General features: G+C 35.2%; 1 protein-coding gene across 2 annotated transcripts; it reads left to right on the top strand.

Annotated features, from left to right (window-relative positions):
• Positions 1–9,949: 9,949 nt before the first annotated feature.
• Positions 9,950–25,524, top strand: LOC149837077 (ubiquinone biosynthesis protein COQ4 homolog, mitochondrial-like). 2 transcript variants are annotated; one of them, XM_090007230.1, is made up of 3 exons: positions 9,950–10,090; positions 23,614–23,805; positions 24,831–25,524. In XM_090007230.1, exons 2-3 carry the CDS (start codon positions 23,623–23,625, stop codon positions 25,329–25,331), a joined length of 684 nt encoding a protein of 227 aa, XP_089863356.1. In that variant the 5' UTR covers positions 9,950–10,090; positions 23,614–23,622; the 3' UTR covers positions 25,332–25,524. The 2 variants fall into 2 exon arrangements, with proteins under 2 accessions (XP_089863356.1, XP_089863357.1); XM_090007231.1 differs by having other exon boundaries at positions 23,609–23,805.
• The last annotated feature ends 1,810 nt before the right edge of the window (positions 25,525–27,334 follow it).

Raw genomic sequence — 27,334 nt, 5'->3', positions numbered from 1 at the left:
GCCTAATGAATCCCCCCAAAAATAGTTTAGGGTATGACATAGAATGCCTCAATGACAAAAAATTAGAATGAAACCGATGGCACGAGTAATGCCATGGGATACCCACTAGGGTCGCATTAAAAAAAGAACTCTTAAGGGAGTTTAGACTCTCCCTTTGCAAAGACCTATGTACCATGCACGAGGATTGACCCAAACCCCACCTCGGTAAATGTTTCGCCTCTTCAATGACTCGCTTTTTGGAGGGACTACCTACAAAATATTGAGATTGAGCAGCTATATTATCGTCATCGCCAACAAGTACTATAGAGGATAAGCCGATGTTTTTGCCGCCATCGTGCCAGTCTTAAAGTTTTGAGAAAAATATGATGGGATAATCCTTTGTCCTGTCCTTTTTTTGTCAGCGAGACAATTTTGCTAACTATGCCAGGGCAATCAGTTGGTTGTTGAACATAGTCAAATTGTCGGACCACTCATATGATCATTTGGCACTTAACTTTATTCATTTTTGTAACCAAATGTCTGTCATCGAGATGTCCTTTGCTTACATAACAACATCTTGATTCTCCTCTTCCTCTTCGGCATCTTTGTAGGGGCACCACTTTACCTACATAACAAAGTTTTATTCATGATTAGTCCTATATTGCATTACTTATAAACAAGTATGAAATATTATAAAAAATACTTACATTTTTCCTAGTCAACCTTTACAATAATTTTAAGTAACGAGTTATGTCCATATCATAACCAAACACTCTTCGATCAGTCTCATCTTTATTGCTTGACCGACTCCACTTTTCAACATGTGAAAATTCCTCTCAGGGGCCTTTCAATAGATATGTACTCTCATATCCAAACATGCAGAGATTCATACAATGATTAACACATATCAATACATAGTATATTACATCATCCATGTTAAATAATATTTTACTTTAAATAATATTTTAGATACAAATAAAGGAATAACTACCTGGAACAACACCAACATGCTAGTGATGTTTATTCCTTCAGTCCTCATGCTACTCAGACCTCCATAGAGGTGTGCAAGTGTAGTTGCTCCTCATGCATATTGGTCAACGTGATCCAAGTCTTTCACCAATTCAATATATGAATTATGGACCGACTTTCCACCATTGTCAATGAATACACATGTGCCTAAGAAGTAGAGCAGAAATGTTCTAAGATCCTTATCCCAGATATTATCGGCCTTCCCTCAAACACACGATAGTTTCTTCTTCAATTTTCGCCCTGTTGGGGTCAAAGTGATTCATTAGCCATGATAACTTCAATCTTTCTCCCAGGAAGGCATCATTCTTCACTTCCAAATAAATATTACACATGTACTTGAAATCTCCCCACCGATGTCCACAAACTGGTTCTTCATTACACTTAAATCTAATGATTTGTGCCATGTCCTCCAACATGAAGGTCATCTCAATATCTCTGAACTTGAATGTATTGGTTGCTATATTCTAAAATTGCACTATGGCCTCTAAGAGAGAGTGTCTGATGTTCCATAGTGTGATTTCTAAGAATTTTTGAAAATACATATGATCAAGCATGTCCTTCGTATCATCTGAGAGAGATAGAAACCACTATATGCTTAGAAACAGTAAAACCAGTATATGTGGCCTATTGGATTACTCTTATAGCCTTGCAACTTATACAATATATATGACAATTTAATAAATGATTGAATATAAAGTAAAAAATGATTGTAAACATCTTAGAAACATGTATATACAAAATAACAAATGACCAAAGTACCTGTCCATAAGCACTAGACCTTCTTTCCTGCTTTGATCTTCTTATCGGAGTTTGCACTTTCTTCTTCGCATCCTTCCCTTATTCAAGTGCCTCCTTCACCCCTCTGTCATCCATATTCTCTATGGTCGTGTTTTCAAGTTCATTTATCTGATCATTGAGGTTAGCAACAACCTTAGAGTGAGCGCATTAGTTAAACTTCTTGTTCACTAAGTGTAATAACTGCAATTTCTAAATGTTAAATAAATTTATTTTATATGGATCTTAAACCAGACCTGGACTTGATCTGTAGTCCAGAAGCTCGGTCCAAATAATATCCAGATCTGGATCTCTTACCAAATCTAGATATCGATCCATAACCATATCAAAAAAATAAAAATAGATCTTTTAATGGATCTAAATATTATCCAAATGGATATTTTTATTGGATCTAGATATTTATCTGAATCCATATTTCAGTTGCATATTTATAAATATTTAAATAATCTAAGGGTAAAATAATAATTTCAGGCAAATAACAAAATTGTATAAGAGTAAAATGGTAATTTACCACCCTAAGGGTATATTTAGGTAAATATTTAAAATATTTAAGGACAAAAAGGTAAATTTCATAGCTCAAGTGGCAAATTGATTATGTGAAATCAGACCAGGGCTATTTTGGTAAAAAATAAATAAGATTATAGAATTAATAAAAGAAATAAATAAAAATAAAAATAACAAATAAATAAACCATTGAATTTAATGGTTTTGATCAATGATTTTGAAAGTGAGCCCCACCTAAGGGGGGTGAGTCATCCCCTCCTCTCCCTGTGGTGACACCTAACCAAGGAGGGGGTGAGTCAATCCCTCCCCTTTCCTTGTTGCGACACCCGGAGGGAGACAACCTCTTATGGGGGCTATAAATAGCCCCCACTCGCCCCTCTTTCTCTCACCTCACTCGATCTCTCTCTCTAACTCCCTCTCTTTCTTTTTCTTCTTAATTTTTCTCTCTTTAAACCTGACCCCTTTTCTCTAGAATTCAGACCCAAACCTTCATTAATTTTCCAATCCACTCCTTACCTCTACAGCTTGACGATTTTAGTTCGTTTGAGGGAGTCTTGCCTAAACAAATTTGGCTTTTAGAGCTTCACCAGCTGGAGTTTTGTTCAACTTAGACAACAATAAGAAAATTTGAACTCTCCTGCGACTTGTTCGTGTACCCTCATGCCCCTTGCATAGGTTAATACTTGAAGCATATTTGAGACTTTTCACATGGTACAACCACGACACCGAAGGCCTTAAACGACCACCCCTTATGACATGGAGACCCCACTACCGTGCACCTCTTAGAGTGCACTTTTAAGTGCACACGCCTTTGTCGAGACGTATTTACACAAACACTTATAGCATCGGAGGCCTTAACGGGCCACCCTCTTTTGTTTGCGGAACTCCTCACCACTGCACACCTTTCTTAACACCCTCACCTTCGTTAATGCACTTTTTACGGTCACTGAAAGCCTTCCCGACCACTCTCCTTTGCTGGCAAACCTACTAATCCAAAGGTGCCACCTAGGCATCTATCATAGTTCACTTACAGCATCGGTGGCCTTATCAGCTTTCCTCCTTTGCCAATGAACCTTTCTACACGCCGCACACACAATAGCACAACACTTGCCTGCACTCCTGCATCTTTGCACCGCCTTTGCGTGCGACATACCAACACAACCCACACCTAGTTGTGCACCCCCCCCCCCCCCATTTGACTTGAGCAATATGCTTATGTTACGCTGTAAGGCTGCCAAAATCTCCACTCACCATCAGAATAACATATAGCGAAAGCGTTGCCAAAATTTTCAGAGACTTTGAAACCATGTTGCAAAAGCATTGCCCAAACACTCACAAACAAAGTATGTACTCGTAGCCCTGATCTAGTCAATTGTATGCATTTGTAGGACTTCCTAACGCTTTTATGAACCTTTAGGATCTCTTTTACACATTATATTATGGCAATTATGCCAAAAATCAAACCCATTATGCCTTCCGTATAGAGGAGATTCTGTTAAAAAAAATGTAAACATTTTTTTTTTGAATTTTGAACTATTATGGTAGTTTTGTTGAATTTTTTATAAATATTTCAGAAATTTTAAGTTGCTATAAAGAAAGTTATCTTTGGATTTTTGAATTAATATAAAGAAAGATCCTTGGAATTTTGAATTTATATAGATGTTCTGCCAAAATGATTATTAAAATTTCGAATTATTACATAACAGGTATGATTTGAAATTTTAAAAATTTTATAAACATTATTGTATTAAGAAATTCAATGTTGAATTAAGAAAGGTTTTGTCCAAATTTTTATAAAATCTTAAAATTTTGATATCCCAAAAATGAGGTAGATGCCACCTGTCATTTCAGAAAATCCTAAAATAGGAAAAAGAATTATTAGAAAGATTGATATGAATTATTCCTATATTTTTGAAATCATAAACAATGAGACAAAATAAAAAATTCTCTCTTATTTGAGCTTAAAGAATTCAAATTGAATTTAAAGGAATAAATTTTATTTTTAAAATTAAATATTATGTTGTATGATTTGGTTAAGCTATGACGCTAACCTAGGACTCTGGGATTGCTCAGAGATCTATTCATGATTGAATGATTGAAAATGCATAATATGATATATTAAATTATATAGATGTAAATGTTACATCATTCGTAAAAATCAATTATGAAAATCAAATGTAATTAAAAGATTTTAAATGTATATTGTAATGCAAAATGTTTTCTGAAATGAAATAGTATTTTGTGATGTGAATTCATGTTATTTATGTTAAAATTCAATTTTGGGCAATTACTGCATATTGGTGTATTTAAATAGCATAAAAAGTTTTATGGGTATTGACCCAAAAGAATAAATTATTATAAAAATTGAGCATGAAATACAAAAGATGCTTCTTAATGTGAAATTATGCCAATTGTGGCAATTTCTGCATATTGATATATTTCGAATAAGCATCAAAAGTTTTGTGTATTGTATAAATGATGCACAAAATTGTGTGGATATAAAGCCACATCTTTCATGATAGTCATTTTTGAAATATATAATGTGATGCATAAATGTTTAAGAAAGCAAAATTATGCTTCATCTGTAAATTCATGCTATTTAAATTATAAGCATGTAGATTTTGAAAATGCATATTGGTGCATGTAGGTATTGACCTAAAAGTGCAACTCATGTTGATATTTGAGCATGCTGCATTTATAAAAAAATGGCATGCATTGAGAAGTTATTTTCTGAAAGATAAGAAAAGTTACACTAAAATATAAAAAAATGGCATGCATTAGAAAAGATTATGGATGAGTGAGTCAGTCACATGTGAATTGGCATAAGCACCAATCTCGTGGGTTTCCAGTATTCACTATAAGGGTGTTATATCCAAGAGCAAGTACTCCGCTAAAAAAAATGTTATTCATATGTAGATAGTTTAAGGAGGATATAAACCCAAGACTAGGTAGTCTGGAGTTTTCCAATACTCTCTGTGAAGGATGATTTCCAACACCAAGTAGTCTGGACATTGAAAGCTTAAAAGCGACATTGTCCCTCAACCATGGGCAATTAGGGGGACAAACTCAGTTGGCAGAGCTGGATAGTCGAACCATATACATGTGTGTTAACAGTGCACTATAATATTTTAGTGAAGTGATTCCTTGACGAAGAAATTGCAGACACTTGTTACAGGCATAGGGGCAAACATAAAGAAAATGAAATGCTTGAATATATATATATATATATATATATATATATATATATATATATATATATATATTCCCCGGGAAGTAGAGGTTGATTGCTTGTAGTTTCGACCTAGTTGGTGGTACCTCAGTATATTAAATCATAATGGTTATTTAATTTGTTTGTAATGTTTGCAAGCATGTCATTTAATTCAAAAGTAATTTAAGATTAAAAGATAAGAATATGGTTCATGCATATAGGATAGACATGTAGATGTATAATTAATTGTTGTATTCATTTCTTCTTTTATTTTATGTTTAGTTTTTTTCCATCAGTTATTCTTTTTCCTTTTCTCTTGATATTTCAATTATAAAGAATGTGAGATTTAAGCAATTCTTTATAATTGATAGATTATAATGGATTGTGAGATGCAAGCAATTTATTATGATCATTAAAATTAGTTATATTTATTTCGGTTTATGAGATTGTGAATAAATGCTTAGTATATTGTGATTGTGGAAAAACATATGATTAAGATATGTCTAATTAATGTATACTAGAGACCAGATAAATGTTTGCTAGTACTTACTTTGACATTAAGTTGTCTCACTTGTTTTTATTAAAAGTTTTCAGGTTTAAAAAGATCAAAGGACGGATGCTATAGTACACGAGGACTCAATTGTAATTTTGATGTGGATTAGGTTAATTTAGACTGTCTCTGAGTTGTGTTTTAGGCTTATATAAACTTTGATATTCGTTCAATGAAATAAAATATTTTTGAAATGATTGTTGTGATTTACTTTTCAACCCGTGACATGCCCAAAGATTAGAGCAAGTTTATATTTTAAAATAACTTTCGTTGTGTTTCAAAAAGAAAAATTTTCTAATGAAAATTTTAAGTCTCTAAATTTTTGGGGTGTTACACTAAGTCTCCCTCCACCTCCCCTTCCTTTGATGCTTCCAGAATGGGAGACATGATTGTTGCAACAAACTCTTTATCCCTTTTTGCACATTCTGCTTAAGTTTTGTGCTAGGTAGGAGTTGTTCACTGTAATTTGACCAATATTTCAGGTATTTATGATGCTCCTTTGGAGATGACTGATAATTGAACCTGCATTTTTTATGGTAAATGTTAGACAACCAGTATTTTGGCTACAAAAAAGACTCCCTCTCTATCCATGTGTCAAGCATATTACATATATCATAGTATATAGGATGACCCAATATGTGGTTTTTCTTCTTTGACAATTCTTGTTGTATTTCAACACTAACTAACGATGTGGGTGTAGGCTTCTTAGACACAAACTTCTCATTTACCATATTATGTTAAACCCTGTAAACTCTATCTGTAACATAAGCCAAGTAACTCATAAAACCTTTCTTATAATAGATAGTCTTTAAGTTTCAAAAAGATATCTTGTAATAGATATAAAATTACCACCTTGACAAGCAAAACCATGTCATAAAAAAGTATCAATAGAAAATCCAACCTTTGACATTAAAGTATACACAAAACAAAAAAATATATAAAATTTATTCATCAATGAGAATAAATTATTAGTCGTAGTTGCCATTACTACACCAGCAACAACACCATTGCATACAAAACAACATAAAGAAAATTAAGCATTCTAGAAAGGCTAAACTAAAAAACATGCTTAAAAATTATCAAACAATATTTAATTATATTAAATAAGAAAAAAGGGTGCAATGACTCCAAGCATTAGAAGATGAAAGGAATTATAGCCATCACCAAAGTGTGGTTAACTCGTTGTCTCACTGTAGAAGTAAGAGCCTTAAGCCATTAAATTAAACAATTTAACCACTATTTTGTTGTGTCAATAAAACCCAACATTTAGGAAGGTAAACTGAAACTGCTATAACTTCTTACATTTTTCAATGTATTGATTGTAGACATATTTTTCTGCATGAAGGCTAAAGAGAGATACACGATAGAAGATGCAACAATAGAGAAAAATGTTGAAATATGTAAGCTCAGTGTTATCGGTATTTTATAAACATTGAGAAAAAGGGTTATCGAAAAACTCGTCAGAAATACCGTGTTTACCAAAAAAACTCATTGTTAAGAATGTGCTTACCGAAAAAACTTACTGTTGATGAATATGAAGAATGCAACAATGAAGTGCTAGGTAAAAATGGCAAGAAAATATTGCCAAAAAAGTCACTAATTTTTTTGCGAAAGATCAAGAAAGTTGGGGACCACAAAGAAACCTTAGAATATGCAAAAATAACCTTGGGGTACAAACAATCACCTTTTATACCCCCAAAGACTCACATTTGTTCTAGTAGGAAAATACACACATTAAAGAACATCATATGTTTAGATATGCAGTCTTACTGTGTTATATGCGTAGTTAGTGCGTCTCTCTGCATAATTAGATATGTGATCTTTTTATAAAATATGTTATTTTACTAAGGCATTTATGAAGTTATGATCATAAGAAGGTTCACATAAGTTATATTTGTGTGCTTCATAAAAATTGCAAAAAATTATGCAAACATATATTTAAGTGACGGTTAAAGAAAGAAGAAGGGAGGTTTACATGATTTCCCACAACTTTTGGTATAAAATATGTGATTTTACTACATTATTTGCGAAGTTAGGATCATAAGGAGGTTCATATAAGTTTTATTTGTATGCTTTGTAAAGACCTAAAAAAAATAGGTACGGACATACATTTAGCTAACAGTGAAAGAAAGGAGAAAGGAGATTCGCACAGTCTCTAACGATTTTGGTATAAATTATATGATTTTTTAATGATATTTGTGAAGTTACGATCATAAGCAAGTTCACATAAGTTATATTTGTGCGCTTCATAATGACTGCAAAAAATAGGTGCGAACATACATTTAAGTGACGGTTAAATAAAGAAGAAATGATGTTTACGTGATGTCCTGCAACTTTGGTATAAAATATACAATTTTTTTAAGGTATTCACGATTTTATGATTAACAAAGCATACCACATAAATAACATAATTTTTGCCCAATTCTTGAGGAGCGCAAAAAATATGTGCGAATATATATTTAAGTGAAGTTTTGCCTTAGCCGATGGGCGAAACAATATATCATGCGAACTCCGTGATGCTAGATTGCGTGAAGGGTAAAAAGGTTATAAAAAATTATATATTTGAGGTTTTGGACAGTGGGTGGATTTCAAAAATTTTGAGGCATTTGGGAAAACACATCATTTTTTTGGTACAATATGATCATTTTTCAAAAAAAAAAAAATGCTACTTGCTTATAGAGAGAAAAACTTATAAAATGATAGATTAACGAATTGAACAATTAGGAAGATATCTAAAAATCTATTGATTCATCACCACCACCACCATTACCTTCTCCCAACTATTCAAGTCTTGTTTTTTGTGTTTCTTTATTTTTGGAAAACATTTGGAACACCAAAATCTTTCACGTCCCCACTCGCTCCTACCAATTCTTATGCCCTTGAGTCCTTGGAAAGTTAAAAAAAAAATGCTTGGTATTTAGGTACTCAAATCAAATCCCAAATCCCCCGAAGGACAAAAAAGATTAGAAAGGCACCAAGACCCAGAAATCTTTTTACAGTTGCCCAGAGTCAATGCACAAAGAGGACAATTTTGAGAGTCTTTTTAGGCCATCAGATGTCCACGGAAATTTGTTTGTAAGAATATTCTTAACCCTGAATTGATTTTCAAATCGAGTAAAGGAATCAGGCAATTCCGATTCAGAGCTGAATCGTTTTCAATCGACCAACTTTTAACAACAGAAAGATATGCGTCAAAACATATTAAAATACTTTTTTGTGATAGGCAAGCTAGCAAACCCTACCAGTTATACAAGGTACTATGGGGTTTTGAACTTACAACGTCCCAACACAAAGTCACGTGCACTAACAGCTCCTATCAAACAAGTTGGTAAAAGATATTAAAAATACTACTTCAACTATTTTTCATTTTTTTTTTTTGAAAATTAGCCAATTCAGGTAATTTTCCGTATGGATGATTGGCAACAATACTTACAACATTGGTTCTTGAAGTACTGAAAGGTAGACAATGGGCCCGAAAGCCCGCGGGCAGGCTTGACCCAGCTCAACCTGCCACTGGGAGGGCTTGGCCCGAACCAGGCCGGCCCGTGGCCCTGGCTTGGCCCGAACCGGGCTGGCCCGTGGCCTGACTAAGCCCATGTGTATATATTATATTATATATATTATTTATATAAATATATAACATATAATATACATATTTTATTATATATTTCAGCAGTAAGGCGGTTCTGACAAATCTAGCGAGAAATATGAATTTGTTGTGCAAGAAATTCATTAAAAGACAAAAACTCCATTATTTTCGCGATAAATAAAAAACTTTGAAATTATCGTTTTTGACTAACTGTCGCGATAATATCGCGAGAAGTATAAAACCTCGGAATATTAACTTGTGTTTTGTTTATGTATTTTTTTCTCCAACGAAAGACGCTCCTCCCCCTTTCTTTTTCTCCCTTTCTCTGCCTCTCTCAGACGGAACGACGGAATAGCCCATTGGAGCTCAGATTGCCGGTGACGAGTTGATATTTTCCGGCAGCGTGAGGCTTCGGCAGCGGTGCCGTGACTGACCTGTGAGTCCAATTCTGCCCCCCCACCCTCTCTCTCTCTCTCAACGGCAGAAACCCCCTTTCTCTCAGATTTTGTGAATGTGAATGGTTTGTGGTGGGGTTGGAGGATGGCCACAATACGGATGCGTTTGGGAGGAGGGTGTCGGAGGTGGTTATCTGGGTTTGAGGGAGTTGGGAGTTTTTTGGGAGAAGAGAGATGAACGTATAGATCTTTTAGAGCCTGCAATCAAAGCCCAAAACTGACTTTTGTCAAGGATAAAAAGGAGTAAATTCTATTATTAACAGTATCCTAACTTCACATCTCATAGTCAATATATTCTTGTATATTTCAATTTTCAACACTACATGTGTATTGAAAATCCCCAACCCATAGGGAAGAAGAGCAACATACTCTAGATAGCAGAACATCTCATTCAAGAAGTAATATACTTAAATCTATTATTATATATAATAAATCAATAAGGAGAAAACATTTATTATCTCAATCATCATCTCAAACAGCTTTCTGTTGATTTTCTTTTTGTTCACCTTTTCTTTAATGATTCAGCAGCTAATTTCATGTCAAACAAACACCTCATATGTCCCGTATATTTTTTTTGAACGAACAAAGACCAAGACCTTGTCCATGACTCCATCCGTTTCATATGATCTTGGGTAATTCATATTTCTCATTTCAGAATACATATAGCAACACCTTGTCCATGACCCCACTTTCTCATCCATGGATGTGCTGCTTGTTGGTCGGATTATCACCTCTCTGTAATTACATTGAAATTCCTTCAGAAAAAGCCTTTTACCCACTGTCGTTTTGACACGCTGCATTTGCAAAAATATGTGTTATAGATCAATTCTATGCCGCTGTGGATCGACATGGTTATGGTTTTCTAAAGTTATAAATCGATTCTATGCCACTGTGCCGGACCTATTGGTATAAGTAAAATGGTCTAGAACATATGCTGTTGTTCTCTTATCACAACGATCAAGTTCAGCAGTAATATTTTGAGGAGTGTGCTGTGAAAATGTCTATGAAGAGACAATACGCATACAAGCATAAATACTTTATAAAAGAAGTGCACGAAGATACTCTCACAACACTTGAACAAAATACGCAAAAAGCCTAAAAGTAGCAAACATGCAATAATGCATGTATTTCATAAAAAGGAGCAAATGCTTGAGACTCTCAAGCTTTAACAATAACAAGGGGAAACACCCCTATTTATACAAAAGCAAGGAGGTGCAAAGGGGGGATCCCAAAGGAGTCGTTGGGGAGCCCCCAACGGTCACATTTGTGACCGTTGCCCCCCCCCCCCCCCCAATGACTCTATTGGGGGACCCCAATGCATCTTTATGAAAAATAAAAACTAAAAAATGAAATACAAAAAAATAAAAAGGAAAATTACAGCATATTCCAAATGGAATATGCGCAAGATAGGAAATTACAAGAATACCCTTTTCGGGTAAGAAAATAAAAAGTGTATAAATATATATATATATTTATATATATAGAGATACATATACATATAATATATTATATGTATACGTATCTCTATGTATATAAGTATATATATTTATACTTATAACAAGGTTTTGGAGATACATTTTAACACCCCCCCTCAAACTTACGGTGCGATAACCGCAAGTTTTTCAGAAGGAAATGAAATCTGGGCGAACATAGAGCTTTTGTGAAGAAGTCTGCAAGTTGATACTCAGACGTCACGTATGGTAGATCAATGACCTTGTTCAAATATTCTTCTCTGACATAATGGCAGTCCATTTCTATATGTTTTGTTCGCTCGTGAAAGGTGTGATTCTTGGCAATATAAATTGCACTTTTATTGTCACAGCATAGCTTTGTTGGTTCTCTGATAAGTACTCCCATATCTTCCAAAAGGCGTCGAATCCATACAATTTTCATGGTGGTAGATGCCATGGCTCTATATTCGGCTTCAGTGGATGACAGAGAGACCCTATGTTGCTTTTTGCATCGCCATGAGATCAAAGACTCACCTAAGAAAACACAAAAGCCAGTGGTGGAGTGACGATTACTAGGGTCACCTCCCCAATCTGAGTCAGTATAAGCAAGTAATTTTAATTCAGAAGAAGAAGATAGAAATACTCCCTTATTCATTGTTCCCTTCAAATATCTGATGATGCGAATGACATCACTCATATGAACGGTTGTGGGAGCGTGCTGAAATTGACTGGCGATGTGAATAGCATGTGACAAATCAGGTCGAGTAATGCTAAGGTACATTAAAGAACCTACCAACTGCCTGTAAGGAGTAAGATCGGTTAGAGGAACACCGTCACCAATCTTCATTTTTGCTCCCACAACTTCAGGAGTTTCGCATACTTTGTCATCAGAAATTCCTGATCTGTCAATAATCTCACAAGCAAGTTTAGACTGTGATAGAAAATAACCACGTTGCGAATAGGCAACCTCAATTCCAAGAAAATATGTCAGAAAACCCAAGTCTGACATCTCAAATTTTGAAGTCAAGACGGACTTAATACCCATCATCGCCTGTAATTAACATGTCATCAACATAGAGTAATAGTATCACAATCCTTGCATTAGATTTTCTAGTAAATAGAGCAGTGTCAGTATAACATGAGGAAAAACCAGAGTTACCGGAAGCGCCTAGCTAAAAGGGGAAGCGCGGAACGTCGCGCTTCCGAAGCGTGGGGGGAAGCGTCCCCCTTTTTTGGGAAGCGCGTCCCCCTTTTTTGGGAAGCACGCTTCCCTTTAATGGGGGACGCGTTTCCCTTTAATGGGGGACGCACTTCTCTTTAATGGGAAGCACGCTTCCCCCTCGCTTCCCCCACGCTTCCCCTGTTTTTTTTAATTTTTTTGTATTTTTTATTTTTTATTTTTATTTTTTTCGCTTCCCCCTCGCTTCCGAGACGCTTCCTATGTCGCTTCCGAGACGCTTCCTAGGTCGCTTCCGAGACACTTCCCGAATCGCTCCTAAGTGGTCCCCCGCTTCCCCGCTTACTAAAATTTTGAAAGTGCCTCGCTTCCCGCTCCCGCTTCCCGCTCCCTCTTCCTCAACTGGCAACCATGGGAAAAACCATTTTCCAGCATTACACTGGTAAACCTGTCATACCAGGCTTTGGGGGCCTGTTTCAAACCATAGAGGGCCTTTCAAAGACGAAAAACTTTATCTTTATGAATCTTCATGCCTGGTGGAGCATCCATATATACTTCTTCGTTAAGATCACCATTTAAAAAAGCATTTTTCACATCCATTTGAAAAATATTTTAATTTTTAATAGATGCAATAGTAATAAGACATCTAACTGTAACCATTCGGGCTACAGGAGCAAAAGTTTCTTCATAATCAATTTCATACTCTTGCCCATACCCTTTTGCAACTAAGCGAGCTTTATACCTTTCCAGAGATCTGTCGCTCTTAGTTCTAACCTTAAAAACCCATCGACAACCTATAGTTTTCTTTCCTATGGGTAGAGTTTGGAAATCCCAAGTTTTAGCCTTTTTAAGGGCATTAAGTTCATTTTGCATAGCTTCTTGCCATTCTATACATTTTTTAGCTTCTTCAAAATTCCTTGGTTCAAAATAAGAGTGAATGACACTAAGACACTATATCGGGGTGAGAAAGAAACAAAACGAGTTGGAGGTCTCCTATTCCTTTCAGATCTTCGGTGATCGAGAGTAGGAACAAGCTCACTATATTGGTCAATAGTACTTCTAAAGGTATCTTGGTTTCTACGAGAGTAGGTTATTGGATCACTTGAAATTCTACTTTCTTGTTCATTGAGTGAGTTATGTTCATGAACGTCACCATCATTTTTCTCATCATGGTTTGATGATACATCATCATCACTAGATATATCATCATTACTAGACAATAAGTCAAATAGGAAGGAATAATCAAAATTTTCTTGTTGAGAAACATTTTTTTCAAAGCCACTTTCATTTTCTAAAAAAGTTACATTTCTAGAGACATATAACTTATCATCACGAAGATCATAACAACGAAACCCTTTTTGAGTTTCGGAATATCCAAGAAAGGCGCAAGGGATAGCCTTAGGAGAGAGTTTGCCATTCTTATCCGTAAGTATAAAACACTTACACCCAAAAACTCGTAACCTACTATAATCAAGTTCAAGTTTATATAAAATCTCAAAAGGGGATATTTTTCCTAATATCCTAGATGGTAAGCGATTTATCAGATAAACAGAAGCAAGAGTTGCTTTTGCCCAAAAGTTTTTAGGAATATTTTGGGAAATAAGAAGGGTCCTAGTGGTCTCAATGATGTGCCTATGTTTTCTTTCGGCCAACCCATTCTGTTGAGGAGTTTTAGGACAAGACCTTTGTTGCACAATTCCATGATCCTCAAGATATACTTTAAATTGATTGAAGAGATATTCCCCTCCAGAATCAATCCTAAATATCTTTATATTACTGTTGAATTGATTTTTGATCATTGAATGAAAGGTTTTAAAACACGAAAAAACTTCATGTTTGAACTTAAGAAAATAGATCCACGAATATCTGGAAAAATTATCCACAAAAATGACATAATAAGAGAAGTCTCCTTTTGAATCAACAGGTGCGGGTCCCCAAACATCCGAATGAACAATTTCAAAAGTTTTAGAAGAGAACATAGTTCTTTGCTCAAAAGGTAAACTTTGCATTTTTCCGAGAATACAATCATTACAAGAAAATGAACTTTTACATAGGTCTTTTGCAAAATGTAAATAAGACAACTTGGTGATATTAGGATGATCAAGTCTTTTGTGCCACACATTTATATCTTTGTTTTGGGCCACATTACAAAAAGATTTTGGAACTTGAAGAAATTCCATATAGTATAAGTCTTCTTTTCTAAAGCCTTCCTCAATCAATTTCCCGGATCGACGATCCTGTATTAAACATTTATCACAAGAGAATTTAATATCGCAATCATGGTCCGAGAGTTGAGAAACAGAGAGAAGGCTTAAGTTTAGTTTATGTATAAATTTAATTTTTGAAATAAAAAATCTTGAGTTTCAAAATTACCTATTCCTTTAATTTCAAGAGAGGTTCCATCTGCAGTGGAAACAAAAGAGGGAGAAACATTTTTTGAGAAATCGGAAAGTAAAAACATGTTTGGGGACATATGAAAAGATGCACCGGAGTCCAAAAGCCAAGAGACTTTACCTGGAAAAGATGAGGTAGACACGGCGGCACCGGAGGTAGCTCCCTTGAGGAGAGGTTGAAGGGCTTCCACTATTTGATTTATAGAGAGTGACCCACTTGATGATGCCTCCTCCTTTTGTGGTACACTGGTGGTAGCCATTGCGAGAAACTTTTTCCATTTGGGACATATGGGTTTGATATGTCCGGGTTTTTTACAAAAATGACAAATAATTTTGCTATAGTCCCTTTTTTCTCTTTGCTCACCATTTTCACCTTGATTTTGTGGTTTAAAATGAGGGGGACGATAGGTTTTTACATTGTTCCCGGGTCTTGATACGACATTGACCTCATTGCTTTCTTCATGATTACAAGGAACCACAAGAACACTTGATCCTTGTTTACATAAATCCATACGAGTCTCCTCACCACTTAATTTGGTGAGTACATCTTCAAGAGAGGGAGGAGTAAATGAGGATAGAAGAGAAGACCTTATTTGCTCAAATTCGAGCCTTAGCCCATTCAAAAAATTGAAGAACCGATCTTCTTCAAGTTGCTTGTGACGGAGTTCAATTGCCTCTCCACTTCATTTTGGTTCAAGCATGGCAAGCTCATCCCAAATGGAGGAAAGATCAACAAAATATTCCCTAATAGTCATTTCATCTTGAGTAAGAGAGAGAGCCTTCTTTTGAAGATAATACTTATGAGATAGATCCCTCGATGTATACATTTTCTCAAGATAATGCCAAACTTCCAATGCCTTTTTGAACTTAATGATGTTGGCATTAATCTTAGTTTCAACGGATGAAAAGAACCAAGAAAGAATCTTGAAATTCTTCATTTCTCATTCATCGTGCTTCTTAGAATACTCTTCAAGAGCTTTAACCTTTTCTTCTCCTTCAAGAATCTTGATTTCACTTCCGTTTACCACAGTTATTTTGGGTTCCGGTTCCGGAATTGTGCCTTGCACATAACCCCATAGCCCCTTCCCTTTTATGTGAGCCTCCATGTTTTCGGCCCAAACATGATAGTTGGACCCATTTAATTTGAAGCCAAGAGTAAAATGAGACTCTTTTTCGCCCATTATGAAGTAAAGAGAAAGGGAGAAATGACATACCAACACAATATTTCAAATGCTAGCTTGCGCAAGATTCTTCTAAAATATTTGAGAAGCAAGATCCACCACTTCAACCTCCAAAGATCCGAAGGCACGCTTTTTGAGGTACTTGAAAAGAAGAGAATCCCACAATCCTCTATCACCAACCAAGCTCTGATACCATGTGAAAATGTCTATGAAGAGACAATACACATACAAGCATAAATACTTTATAAAAGAAGTGCACGAAGACACTCTCACAACACTTGAACAAAATACGCAAAAAGCGTAAAAGTAGCAAACATGCAATACAACAACAACAACTACGCCTTCATCCCAAAACAATTGGGGTCAGCGATATGAACCAAAAAAGAAATTCATTTTGGGTCTTCCACATGAATCCTTTTCCTCCAATCATTTCTATCCAACGCCATGTCCTCGGTGAGGTTCAAAGCATTCATATCCTTTCCTATCATCTCCATCCAAGTCTTCCTAGGCCTACCCCTACCTCTTTTAACTAATATATTTTCCCATTTCTCCAACCTTCTAACTGGAGCATCATTAGGCCTTCGCCGAATATGTCCAAACCACCGTAAACGATTCTCTCGCATCTTATTCTCAATGGGTGCAACACCTACCTTCTTACGTATCTCTTCGTTCCGAATCTTATCTTTTATTGTATTTCCACACATCCATCTAAGCATCCGCATCTCAGCTACACTCATTTTTGAATATGATGTCTCTTGGCAGCCCAACATTCCGTACCATATAGTAAAGCGGGTCTAATAGTCGTCCTATAAAACTTTCCCTTCAACCGCAATGGCATTCTACGATCGCACAGCACTCCAGTAGCAAACATGCAATAATGCATGTATTTCATAAAAATGAGTAAATGCTTGAGACTCTCAAGCTTTAACAATAACAAGGGGAAACACCCCTATTTATACAAAAGCAAGGAGGTGCAAAGGGGGGCTCCCAAAGGAGTCGTTGGGGAGCCCCCAACGGTCACATTTGTGACCGTTGCCCCCCCCCCCCAACGACTCTATTGGGGGACCCCCAATGCATCTTTATGAAAAATAAAAAATAAAAAATAAAAAGGAAAATTACAGCATATTCCAAATGGAATATGCGCAAGATAGGAAATTACAAGAATACCCTTTTCGGGTAAGAAAATAAAAAGTGTATAAATATATATATATATTTATATATGTATACGTATCTCTATGTATATAAGTATATATATATACTTACAACAAGGTTTTGGAGATACATTTTAACATGTGCATTATTTTCTGGCACATGGGACAGTTCCTAGTTAAAAATTTTGTGATTTTACTTTGTAGATATTATTGTCATATTCCTGGATAAATTGTCTTTTTTTTTCATGTTACCAATTCCCTTACTAGGAGATGCAGTAAGATTGGAACTTTATTATGTTTCGTTTGTTGTGATCATTTTCTTTTTGTTTTAATACTTGATAACTGATATTTGGATTTTATGCTTTATAGATGACTGTTCCTACATATTTGATGGTTGAGGGTTGATACATCCTAGATATGATTATTGGAATTCAAAATAGATTTTATTTTTTCTTTGCATGTAAAATTTAATTGTGTAATCAATTTGATTTGATTTGATTTTTTATTTTTTTGAGAAGTTATTTATTTATTTATTCTTTCCTGAGATTTTGCCAATAAAAACTTGAGAAAAATAAAGTTTTTGAAAATCTCACAAGAAATTCACAGCTGAGAAATTGCCGATTTAAACTTTTGTTACTATAGTCCTACCTTGGGATGTAAACGGCTTGGATTTGGATCGAATGTGGCCAAATACCAGATCCAACTAATCAAATGTTGGCTAAATGGATTCAGATTCGAATGATGAAAAACAAACTAATATGTGATCTGATTCATATATCCATCAAATCCAGATATCCATTGGATTGGGTAGCAAAAGATCAAAACCATATTCACATCCGATTATAATCGGACATGGTTTTGGCTTACCAAATGCTATTGTTGACATCTGTAGCCCAACCCTTGTCTCAAAGGTCAAATCGGTTTGGGTTTGGAGGAATTCTACCTTAGACCCATTAAAACCAGGGCATGGTTTGGTGTGACCAAAATGGGTCCAACCTGCAAGCGTTCTGAAACTATAATTTAGATATACACAACAAATATTGGCGCTATTTTGAAATATTTTTTATTTCATTGCCATATCCTATAAATATGCTTGAGAAAACCAAGTTGTTGTCTTATATCTTTGATCTTTGAGAAAACTATGCTTTATAAGTCTTGTGTTGATAAAAGTTGTTGTGACGCTAACTTTGTCGAGGATGATTTGCTCGTAGTTTGCCTATGTCCATAATGATTTTATATTGGGATGTATGAAAAATCGAGTTTATACAAGTTTGATCCATTTAAAGTTTTCATGAGGTTAGTAAATGATATAGACTTGATCTAGTTGCCTAAAGATTGATAAATTTCATAATTTTCAGTGTTTAGTCTATACCACTGTCACCGATATGAGCGATATTTTGAAAATATCGTGAGAAATACTGATATTTTATGGTAGCCAATATTAAAGGTAATATGTCGCAATATTGTCAAAATATTGCTAGAAGACAAAATATCACGATATTATCGTGATATTATCGCAATATTTTTGGGGAAAAACTCTCTTTTTTTTAAATTTTTGCATTTCCTATTTTCTTGTTTCTTTTATATTTTAAAACCTTTACAACATGTTTCCTTATATTTTTGGAAGAAAAATAATGCAAAATTTATTATTCTCTTAGCTTTTTTGTTGTTATGTATATTTTTTCAATTTTTTAAACTCTTGAGATATTCCCGAGATTTATCAAATTTTGAAAATCTCTTCGAGAAATACCCTCGCCGAGAAATTACCTTTAACGATACATGTGACTATGGTCTATACCCATAATATCTTGTTCAACTCAATACATCAGAGTCGAATTGTCTCAAACCAGAAGACGATAATGCATGACATGTATAAAATAGCCAAAAATAATGATCTTGAGGTTGAAAACTCTGATGTGAATCTAGATGGACAAAGTGATCCTAATTCTCCCACAGATCCACTGATAGGTCCAGGATCAACTCGAGAAGAGCGTAGTGTGTGCAGGTCTACGAGGAACACCACAGAACAAAGGAGGCACAAAATGCAACTCATCGGTCTAGGTCATGTTCAGATGTGATCCAATTATGGGATCAAAACTGATCATTGTAGTTAATCCACATGTAGGATCTTATCTAGTAGAGTGATTCATGATATGATGTAATTATATCACTATTAATTTCATTTATAAAGAAATGAGAAGAGTTGATAGGTGATAGTTTTGATGAACATTATTTGTATATTATAAGTTCCTATTATTTTCAGTTTTCCTAGTTAACTATTTCTCAATTATTTTCAAATAATCATAGTTTGTAAATTTATGTGAAACTCATTCGAGGTTTCTATCAATTTCTAATTTGCATTTCTTATATTTAATTATGAAACTTAATCTTAATTGTATACATTTGCACCCATTACAATACAATGTCATCATTACATTAGGGCTGAACTGTATCAAAATTAGAGTAATGGGCTTTATGTGCACTTTATTTGACTTTCAGAATGTCTAGTCGACCTTGACATAGAAAGGTCCACTTGGTTTGGTATTTGGGCCTACGACAAAATCCACTTTAAGAATTAGACAAAACGATGATTGTTTTTTATGGTATCCTGGGTTTGCCATGCATCGTATCTATGTAAGAAATGAGTAGCATGAAAGTGGCATTGGTTTTCTAAATGGTGCCGATCTATAACTGAAGTATATGGGAAAATATTTGCTACAAACTCTTGTAGTTACAAACACCTCTGGATCTCCAGGGCACAAGTTCTGATCAAATCAGATTTTATAGATGGATTCAACATGACCAAAATAATGGGGATTAACTTTTGAATCATGTTTTTTTATGGAAGAACATGATTTTATGACCCAAGAAAGTATTTCATATCATAGGCCTTTCATTTTTTAAGCCTTATAAAAACCTGCCCACTTATAGTAATGAAACGATCTAAGAGCTAATTCTCACTAAAAAAACATATAAATCACATCTGTAAGGTTAGTTTCATGAAATAAAAGCCATCTCATACCTACAAACGTTTGTAGCAGATAAAGTTCCAATCCGTATAAGCCATCTTATAAAGGTGAAGTGAATGTGGACTGACTTTAATTCAACCCATATCCTACCAGTTTTCAGCCTAAGAAGTAGAGAAATAAACTGTTTAGGTTCGGGCATAAATCCAATCGAATTTGAGCTCATTTAGCCGGGTCTGGTAAACAAAATCATATGATCATATCTGATTGATAATCAACCTGTATTCAGTTCCAGTATTTGAATCTGAGTTTGACTCAAAGTCTGATCTGACCTGATTTCATGTAAACGTACATATAGTATGTACCATACTCAGACGTGGAATTGGGATATGCCATATTCATCCAAGTCCAAATATGACTCCAGAGTCCAGATCCAATTAAAGTAAATCCGAACCGAGTCCAATAATATTGTGGAGCCAACAAGATTTGGTTCCAATCCGACCCAATATCTGACTATTGTGTTGGATTTGGTTTACCTAGCTCCGAACTGGATACAAACCATTGCCATATATGTATATACAATGTTGTGAATAGCGCACCTTTGGTGAGGCGTGCGCTTGTGCCTCAAGTAATTTAGGTTAAGTGGGGGCTTTGACCCCATTTGACCCAAATTAGGGGACTTTGACCCCTTTAGGGCACTCCCCTTGTCTTTCTCTCTCTCTGCCGAAAGAAGGAAGAAGGGGTGTGTCTCTCTCTTCTTTTTCTTCCCTCCTCTCTTTTCTTCTTTTGTTCTTCTTCTTCCTTTCTTCTCATTTTTCTTCTTGCTCTTCTTAGTCCTTCCAACTGCAAATAGCAAAGAAAACTGCCCATAATGTGATTCTTTTTTTTTTCTCAAAAAATTAATAAATTTCTTTCCAAAAGATGATAACCATATGTGGAACAATTTGATTAAAAAACTCAACAATAAATGTAATTAGTTTAAGAAAAATATCATAAATGAATGTGGTCTTATTTTCTTTAGATGGTTAGTGAAATGTAGAAATTAAATTGAAGCTTTCATTTATTATAAATTTTTTTATTCATGGGTTTTGAGACTTTAAGGTAGTAATATGCATTGTATGATGATGACATGATGTTGAGGAATTTGATTGTTAGTGATTTTGTTACTTAAATTTTCATTGAATGCTCATATTTTATTTGTTAGATACTTACATAGATCAAGTTGTTGCATTAATGTTACTTTTACATGTTATTCTCATATTTTTTGGTTTTTATTTGAGATTTTCTATTTCTTATTGGTTGTTGTTTTGTCAATAAAGCATTTTTAAATTTACTTGTATTTTTAGATATTTTTCTAAAGATTTTTTAAGTTTTTAAAAATATATTTTTGAGGCTTATGCCTTGCCTCATACGTTGGTGGAACGCTTCACTGTGCCTCAATGCTTTTCACAACATTATATATATATATATATATATATATATATATATATATATATATATATATATATATATATATATATAGAGAGAGAGAGAGAGAGAGAGAGAGAGAGAGAGAGAGATTCATTCATTCATTCACGGCACAAGGGTTTTTTTGCAGGTGGAGGAGATCATTTTTCCATGTACGCATTGCATTTTCTTGTTTTTCCTTCTCGATTTGCTTGCCTTCTTTTGAATATAAATGGTGGGAACCAATTCTATTCTCAAGATTTGCCTATGAAATCTATTTCTACTTTATAATTTGCTCTTTTATCCATTGTATTCATGAAATTGCGTGTTTCCATCTACAATAAATCCATGTTTATCTTCAACCATGAAAAGAGAACCGATGAGAACTTGATGACCACAACCTGTTTGGTGAAATGCCTAAAAAAAACTGAAGTTGAAGTAATTGCGTTAGGTTTTACAGGGTTTTGGATAAAATCAACCGTGAATAACAAACCATATAGATCTTATCCTTAGGGATTAATCCACAAAAAACAAAGCATCATAATGTGAAGAAATAGGCGCTTTCTACCAGAGGGTACAATATAGCCAAGGGTAGGCAATATTATCCCAGTAATCTCTATCGAAAGTTTAGTGGATACTTATAAAATGCTATGCTACCAAATATATTTAGAGGTGATTTACACATAGGCACCTAGCTATGTGGTGAATTTACATTTAGCTTCTCCATGTTTTAAATAGTTAAAGTGCTTCATTTTTCATAGAATTTTCAGTTGTTTGTGCGTGTTGCTTTTACTTAAAAAATTATTTACTTGCCCTTAATTGCACTACAGACATAGGAAATTATGAATGAAATATTAAATAACTAAAATAAATTGTTATTATGGCAATTACAATTGCATGGGGGGGGGGGGGGGGTCTTGTTTGGGCATAATCCCAGTGATCGATATTGAAAATGGGCAGAAAATACCAATGTAAGTCAGGTCTTAAGATGAGTTATAATAAGTAGGGTTGAGGATCATCAATGGATGATTCATTTTATCTATAGATTTGGGTGGTGTGCTAAAATTCTTCCATGTATTGACCCACAGACATGAATAGGATAAACATAATGTCAGCAATAACACATGGTAACTCCTGCAGTTAGGCTAGTCCAAATCTTCTAATACACGAGTTAGCTTGTATCCTCCAGAGCTTACTAAAATACCCTTCTTATTGAAACTAAAATTGCTATTTGTTAAGTGTGGTGCTTAGCACCAGGGGTTTTCTATCCAAATCATGATTTGGTTGTTCATGTCCAAGTAGATTGTGCTGGTAACTCGAGTCTAGGCGAGGTGAGGCGAGTCCGAGCTTAGAGAAGCCTTTGAATCTCCATTAAACTCTGACTCCTTAGGAGGACCTCCTTCCTTTTTTATGTTTAACCACCATTGCACTGAACATAATAAAGGTAAAAAGAGTCACATCATCAACCAAGCTTCTAGCTTAGCTTTTATTTGGTTATTGTTGTTTGGAGGTTAGTGACTTACTCTTGGATTTTGTTTTTCTTTTTACCACCATTGCACTGAACATGATAAAGGTAAAAAGAGTCACATCATCAACCAAGCTTATAGCTTAGCTTTTATTTGGTTATTGTTGTTTGGAGGTTAGTGACTTACTCTTGGATTTTGTTTTTCTTTTTTCCCATTGTCCATACTTCTTTTCCTCAATTCTTGCTACTGATATGCTGTATGTTGGAAGTGAAGTGCATTAAGATGAATGGAGGTGCACACATCCCTCTCAAGGGATGGCAGCAGGCAGCTGTGGCTGTTGGTTCAGCTGTTGGTGCACTATTAAACCCAAGAAGAGCAGACCTGATTGCCTGCTTGGGAGAGACAACAGGAAAGCCAGCTTTCCATAAGGTTCTTGAACGTATGAAAAGAAGCCCAGAAGGCAGAGTAAGTTCCATGCTGTTATTTATTATCCATTTGGTTCTTGTATAACCGGGCTTATTTAGGGCAAAAATTTGTTTGATTTTCAGGAATTATTTTGAATTGTGGGTCGTTGGTCACTGTTGCATTTAATTCTATGTCTTTGATGATGCATGTTGCATCCTGATTTTTAAGGCAGACCATACTTGCATCGATTTTGGGTCTACAATTACTTAAAAGTTTGAGGTTAAAAAGGTCTTGTGTTATTAGATTGTGCAGACTGCCATTTTCTGGAGTGATTTTTTCCCACAATGATTTGTCCATTTGGGAAAGAAAACAAGATATTTTCATTGGATTGTTTTTCCTCGTCTTTGTGATGGAAAAGAGTCTAGAGGAAATATCAGTAGAGTTCATAGTGTGACCAAATCAATATTAATCAATCAAAAGTACAAACAAATGCATCAATTGATGCCCATTTATGCTATTGCTTGCAGGTAATCATTTGTTCCATTAATTTTTGTCCATTCTCAAATCTTGTTTGATCTATAAGGTGTACTCATGGCAAAGTACAGGCCAAGGTAACCCAGTAATTTTTGCTTTTTAATCATGAAAGCTGATACCATTAACAATCACCACTGATGGATCATTAATTTATGGCCTACTAGGTGCCTTGGCTGTGAATGTCCTCAGCCATCCTCTTATGTAACATCTAGAAGGGCAAGATCAATTATAGTATTCAAACCGATCATTTGGATCCTAAGGAGATATTTTCAGTAATAAGCATTATAAAAAGCGTTAGCACTTGACCTTTGCTTTCCACTGCAATGAATACGTTCTGTGGATATACAATGCCATTTGGAAATCCTTTGTAGCCAAACATGCCTCATGCTGATGCCAGTCAAAACTTGCAACTACAGGCAGTGCAAATCAGCCAATTTGTGGAGATTGTAAACACAACCTTAATTGTTTCCTTGCAACCACGAGAGAGAGAGAGTATTAACTAATATTAGCATCTTGTTTTTTATTGTTTTTACTTAAATTTGCCCTTTCAGGAAGTACTTGCAGACAAGCCTCGTGTTATATCTGCAAGTGTTGCTCATGCATGGGATTTGCCTCCACACACATTTGGTGCAGCATATGCAAATTTCATGGGAACAAGAAACTTCTCGCCAGATGACAGGCCCCCTGTTCGATTCATGGAAACCGAAGAGCTAGCCTATGTAGCTATACGTGCTCGTGAGGTTCATGACTTCTGGCATGTGTTGTTCAAGCTTCCTACAAACTTGATTGGAGAGACTGCACTCAAGGTGGTGGAGTTCGAGCAGATGCTTCTTCCTATGTGTTTGCTCTCTGTGTTTGGTGGGTCAATGAGGTTCAATGGAAAGCAACGTGATCTCTTCTTTAGTCACTACTTCCCTTGGGCATTGCGCTCAGGAATAAACTGCACGGATCTGATGTCTGTATACTACGAGAAGCATTTCCATGAGGATTTGGAAGATGTGAGGAGGAAATGGGGCATCATTCCTGCAACAGACCCTACACTTCTAAATTGATTTAATTAACTTTTATTTTGTAAATTTTGTTGTTGTTCCGTGTTGCCTGAGAAGAAATTGGCCAAGTGGATTTCGAGGACTGAAAGGCTGTAATATTTGTTTAATGTTTGCTTCACTTGGTCAAAGGAGAAATGCCATGTTCTACAGAAAGATGAGGGAAGTTGTGATTCATATATTTAGAAAACAAACCTTTCTAAGATTACATTGCCTTACAATAATAGCCTTATTAACCGTTAATAATAGAGCTCAAAAGTGCAATTGCCAAAGAGTTTACAGTACTGGCAATAGTACAACATTATCACATGGTTCCCAAATTCAGATAAATATTCCATTGTTATTACATGAATTCATGTTAAAACCAGATCGAGATGAATATTTTCAGTGCAGTTTTCATTAATTTTCTATATGTTTTCTAGTGTTTGTCATGAGAACTTGCTTCTTTAGTTTTATTATTTAATATTTACATATATCTTGCATTTGCAACACTAGCAACATCACACTGAAAGCGCCACACTATCCAGCAAAAGTAACCCATGTATGGTATCACAAGCCTGAGCTACCCGAAATTCGCGATGCCCCTACATTACAAGGTGGGGCATGGTAAGAGGGCGCAGGTCTGAAGGCATTTCCTTAGGAGAGCGTTTCCAATGGAAAATGGTGGGCTGGGTTTTCATTTCAACCATCCATTTTCCCACAATTTTGAGTGAAACAAACTGGCCCTGATTGAGGATCTGTATTCACAAGATCATTGTTATACTATGTTGCAAGCGGATCTGGCTTTACTTGCACTGTTTGGCGCAGACATCAGGTTGAGAACCTGATGGCCTTTTGGTGATGGATCTGAAATTATTTTTGTCAAATTTTTGGTTCTCAGCCAATGAGCAGAGTTCAATCTATTTGTGCATTTCCAGAGATTGGGTAACGTGGACAGACAGATGGGAAAATATTGGCTAAACTCTTGAGTACCGCACTCTCTAGTTGAAATTCATAGGTGCAAGCTTTATTTGATTAATTTGACCCAACAGAAGTATTCAACATGGTCCATTTTCTTAAAAAACACACTTTGAATTAAGTGGTTTTGATGTAAAAACATGATTTTGATGCATCATGCACTGTTTAATGTTCAAGCTCTTGAAAAATCTATTTATATAACGCAATCAGGGAACTAAAACTTGTTTTAACTAAACAAACCATGTAGATGAAATCTATAAGGCAAAAAAATTGAAGTGATTTTAATAGAGCATACGGTACACTTGAGGGTAGCCAATATTATCCCCAGATTGTTCAGTTTTTTTTAGTCCAAGGGAAACCCCCTTGATTTCCCAAAAATTGAGAGAGAGAGAGAGAGAGAGAGAGAGAGAGAGAGAGAGAGAGAGAGAGAGAGAGAGAGAGATTAATGCACAAACGAGGTTGCGCATTCTACCGTGTGCACATCTGCACCAGAGAGTTCTCTAATGGTGCCGCCAAGAACAGAAAAATCTGTTATGTTTGGGACTAGCATAATTTCCATTTGGGAAGATGAAAATAAGACATTTAACTTGTAACGCCTCTTTTTTTTTTTTTTTTACGAAAACTCATCTTAAAATTCCCTTTTTCATTCAAAACCAGGACAAAATTCTTAAACCCACTTTACCCCTTTGGCAAATCAATATTTTGCACATCCTTGCAAAAACCATTATTTCTCTACCTACTAGTACGACACCAACTATACCCGCAATATTTTCATTTCATACGTAGGGTTTTGGTATAAAATATGTTATTTCATTTATTTTGAAATATAAAAGTTTACAAAATATATCATCTGTTCTCAACAAAGTACCAAAAACCAAAAACCAAAACAACTCCAGGTCTCAGGTAAAACAACAAAACACCGAAGTTCCAACACAAGGAAACCAAGCTTGCATCTCCAGGAGTCAACTCTGTCATTACAAGAGTTGACCCTCATATTTGAGAGTCAACTCGTTCTCAGCAAGAGTCGACTCTCAGCACAAAAGAGTCAACCC

This window comes from Nuphar pumila, chromosome 5, assembly GCF_984573655.1.
Source record: "Nuphar pumila chromosome 5, dmNupPumi1.hap1.1, whole genome shotgun sequence".
Classification (NCBI taxonomy): Eukaryota; Viridiplantae; Streptophyta; class Magnoliopsida; order Nymphaeales; family Nymphaeaceae; genus Nuphar; species Nuphar pumila.
The sequence above is the reverse complement of the archived record's forward strand: the minus strand, read 5'-3'. Positions and strand labels throughout refer to the sequence as shown.

Excerpts from the sequence above, each read along its gene's own strand:
- LOC149837077 (XM_090007230.1), top strand. The coding sequence starts at position 23,623 with ATGAATGGAGGTGCACACATCCCTCTCAAGGGATGGCAGCAGGCAGCT. Across the intron at positions 23,806-24,830 it reads AAAGAAGCCCAGAAGGCAGA|GAAGTACTTGCAGACAAGCC; the intron begins GTAAGTTCCATG and ends TTGCCCTTTCAG.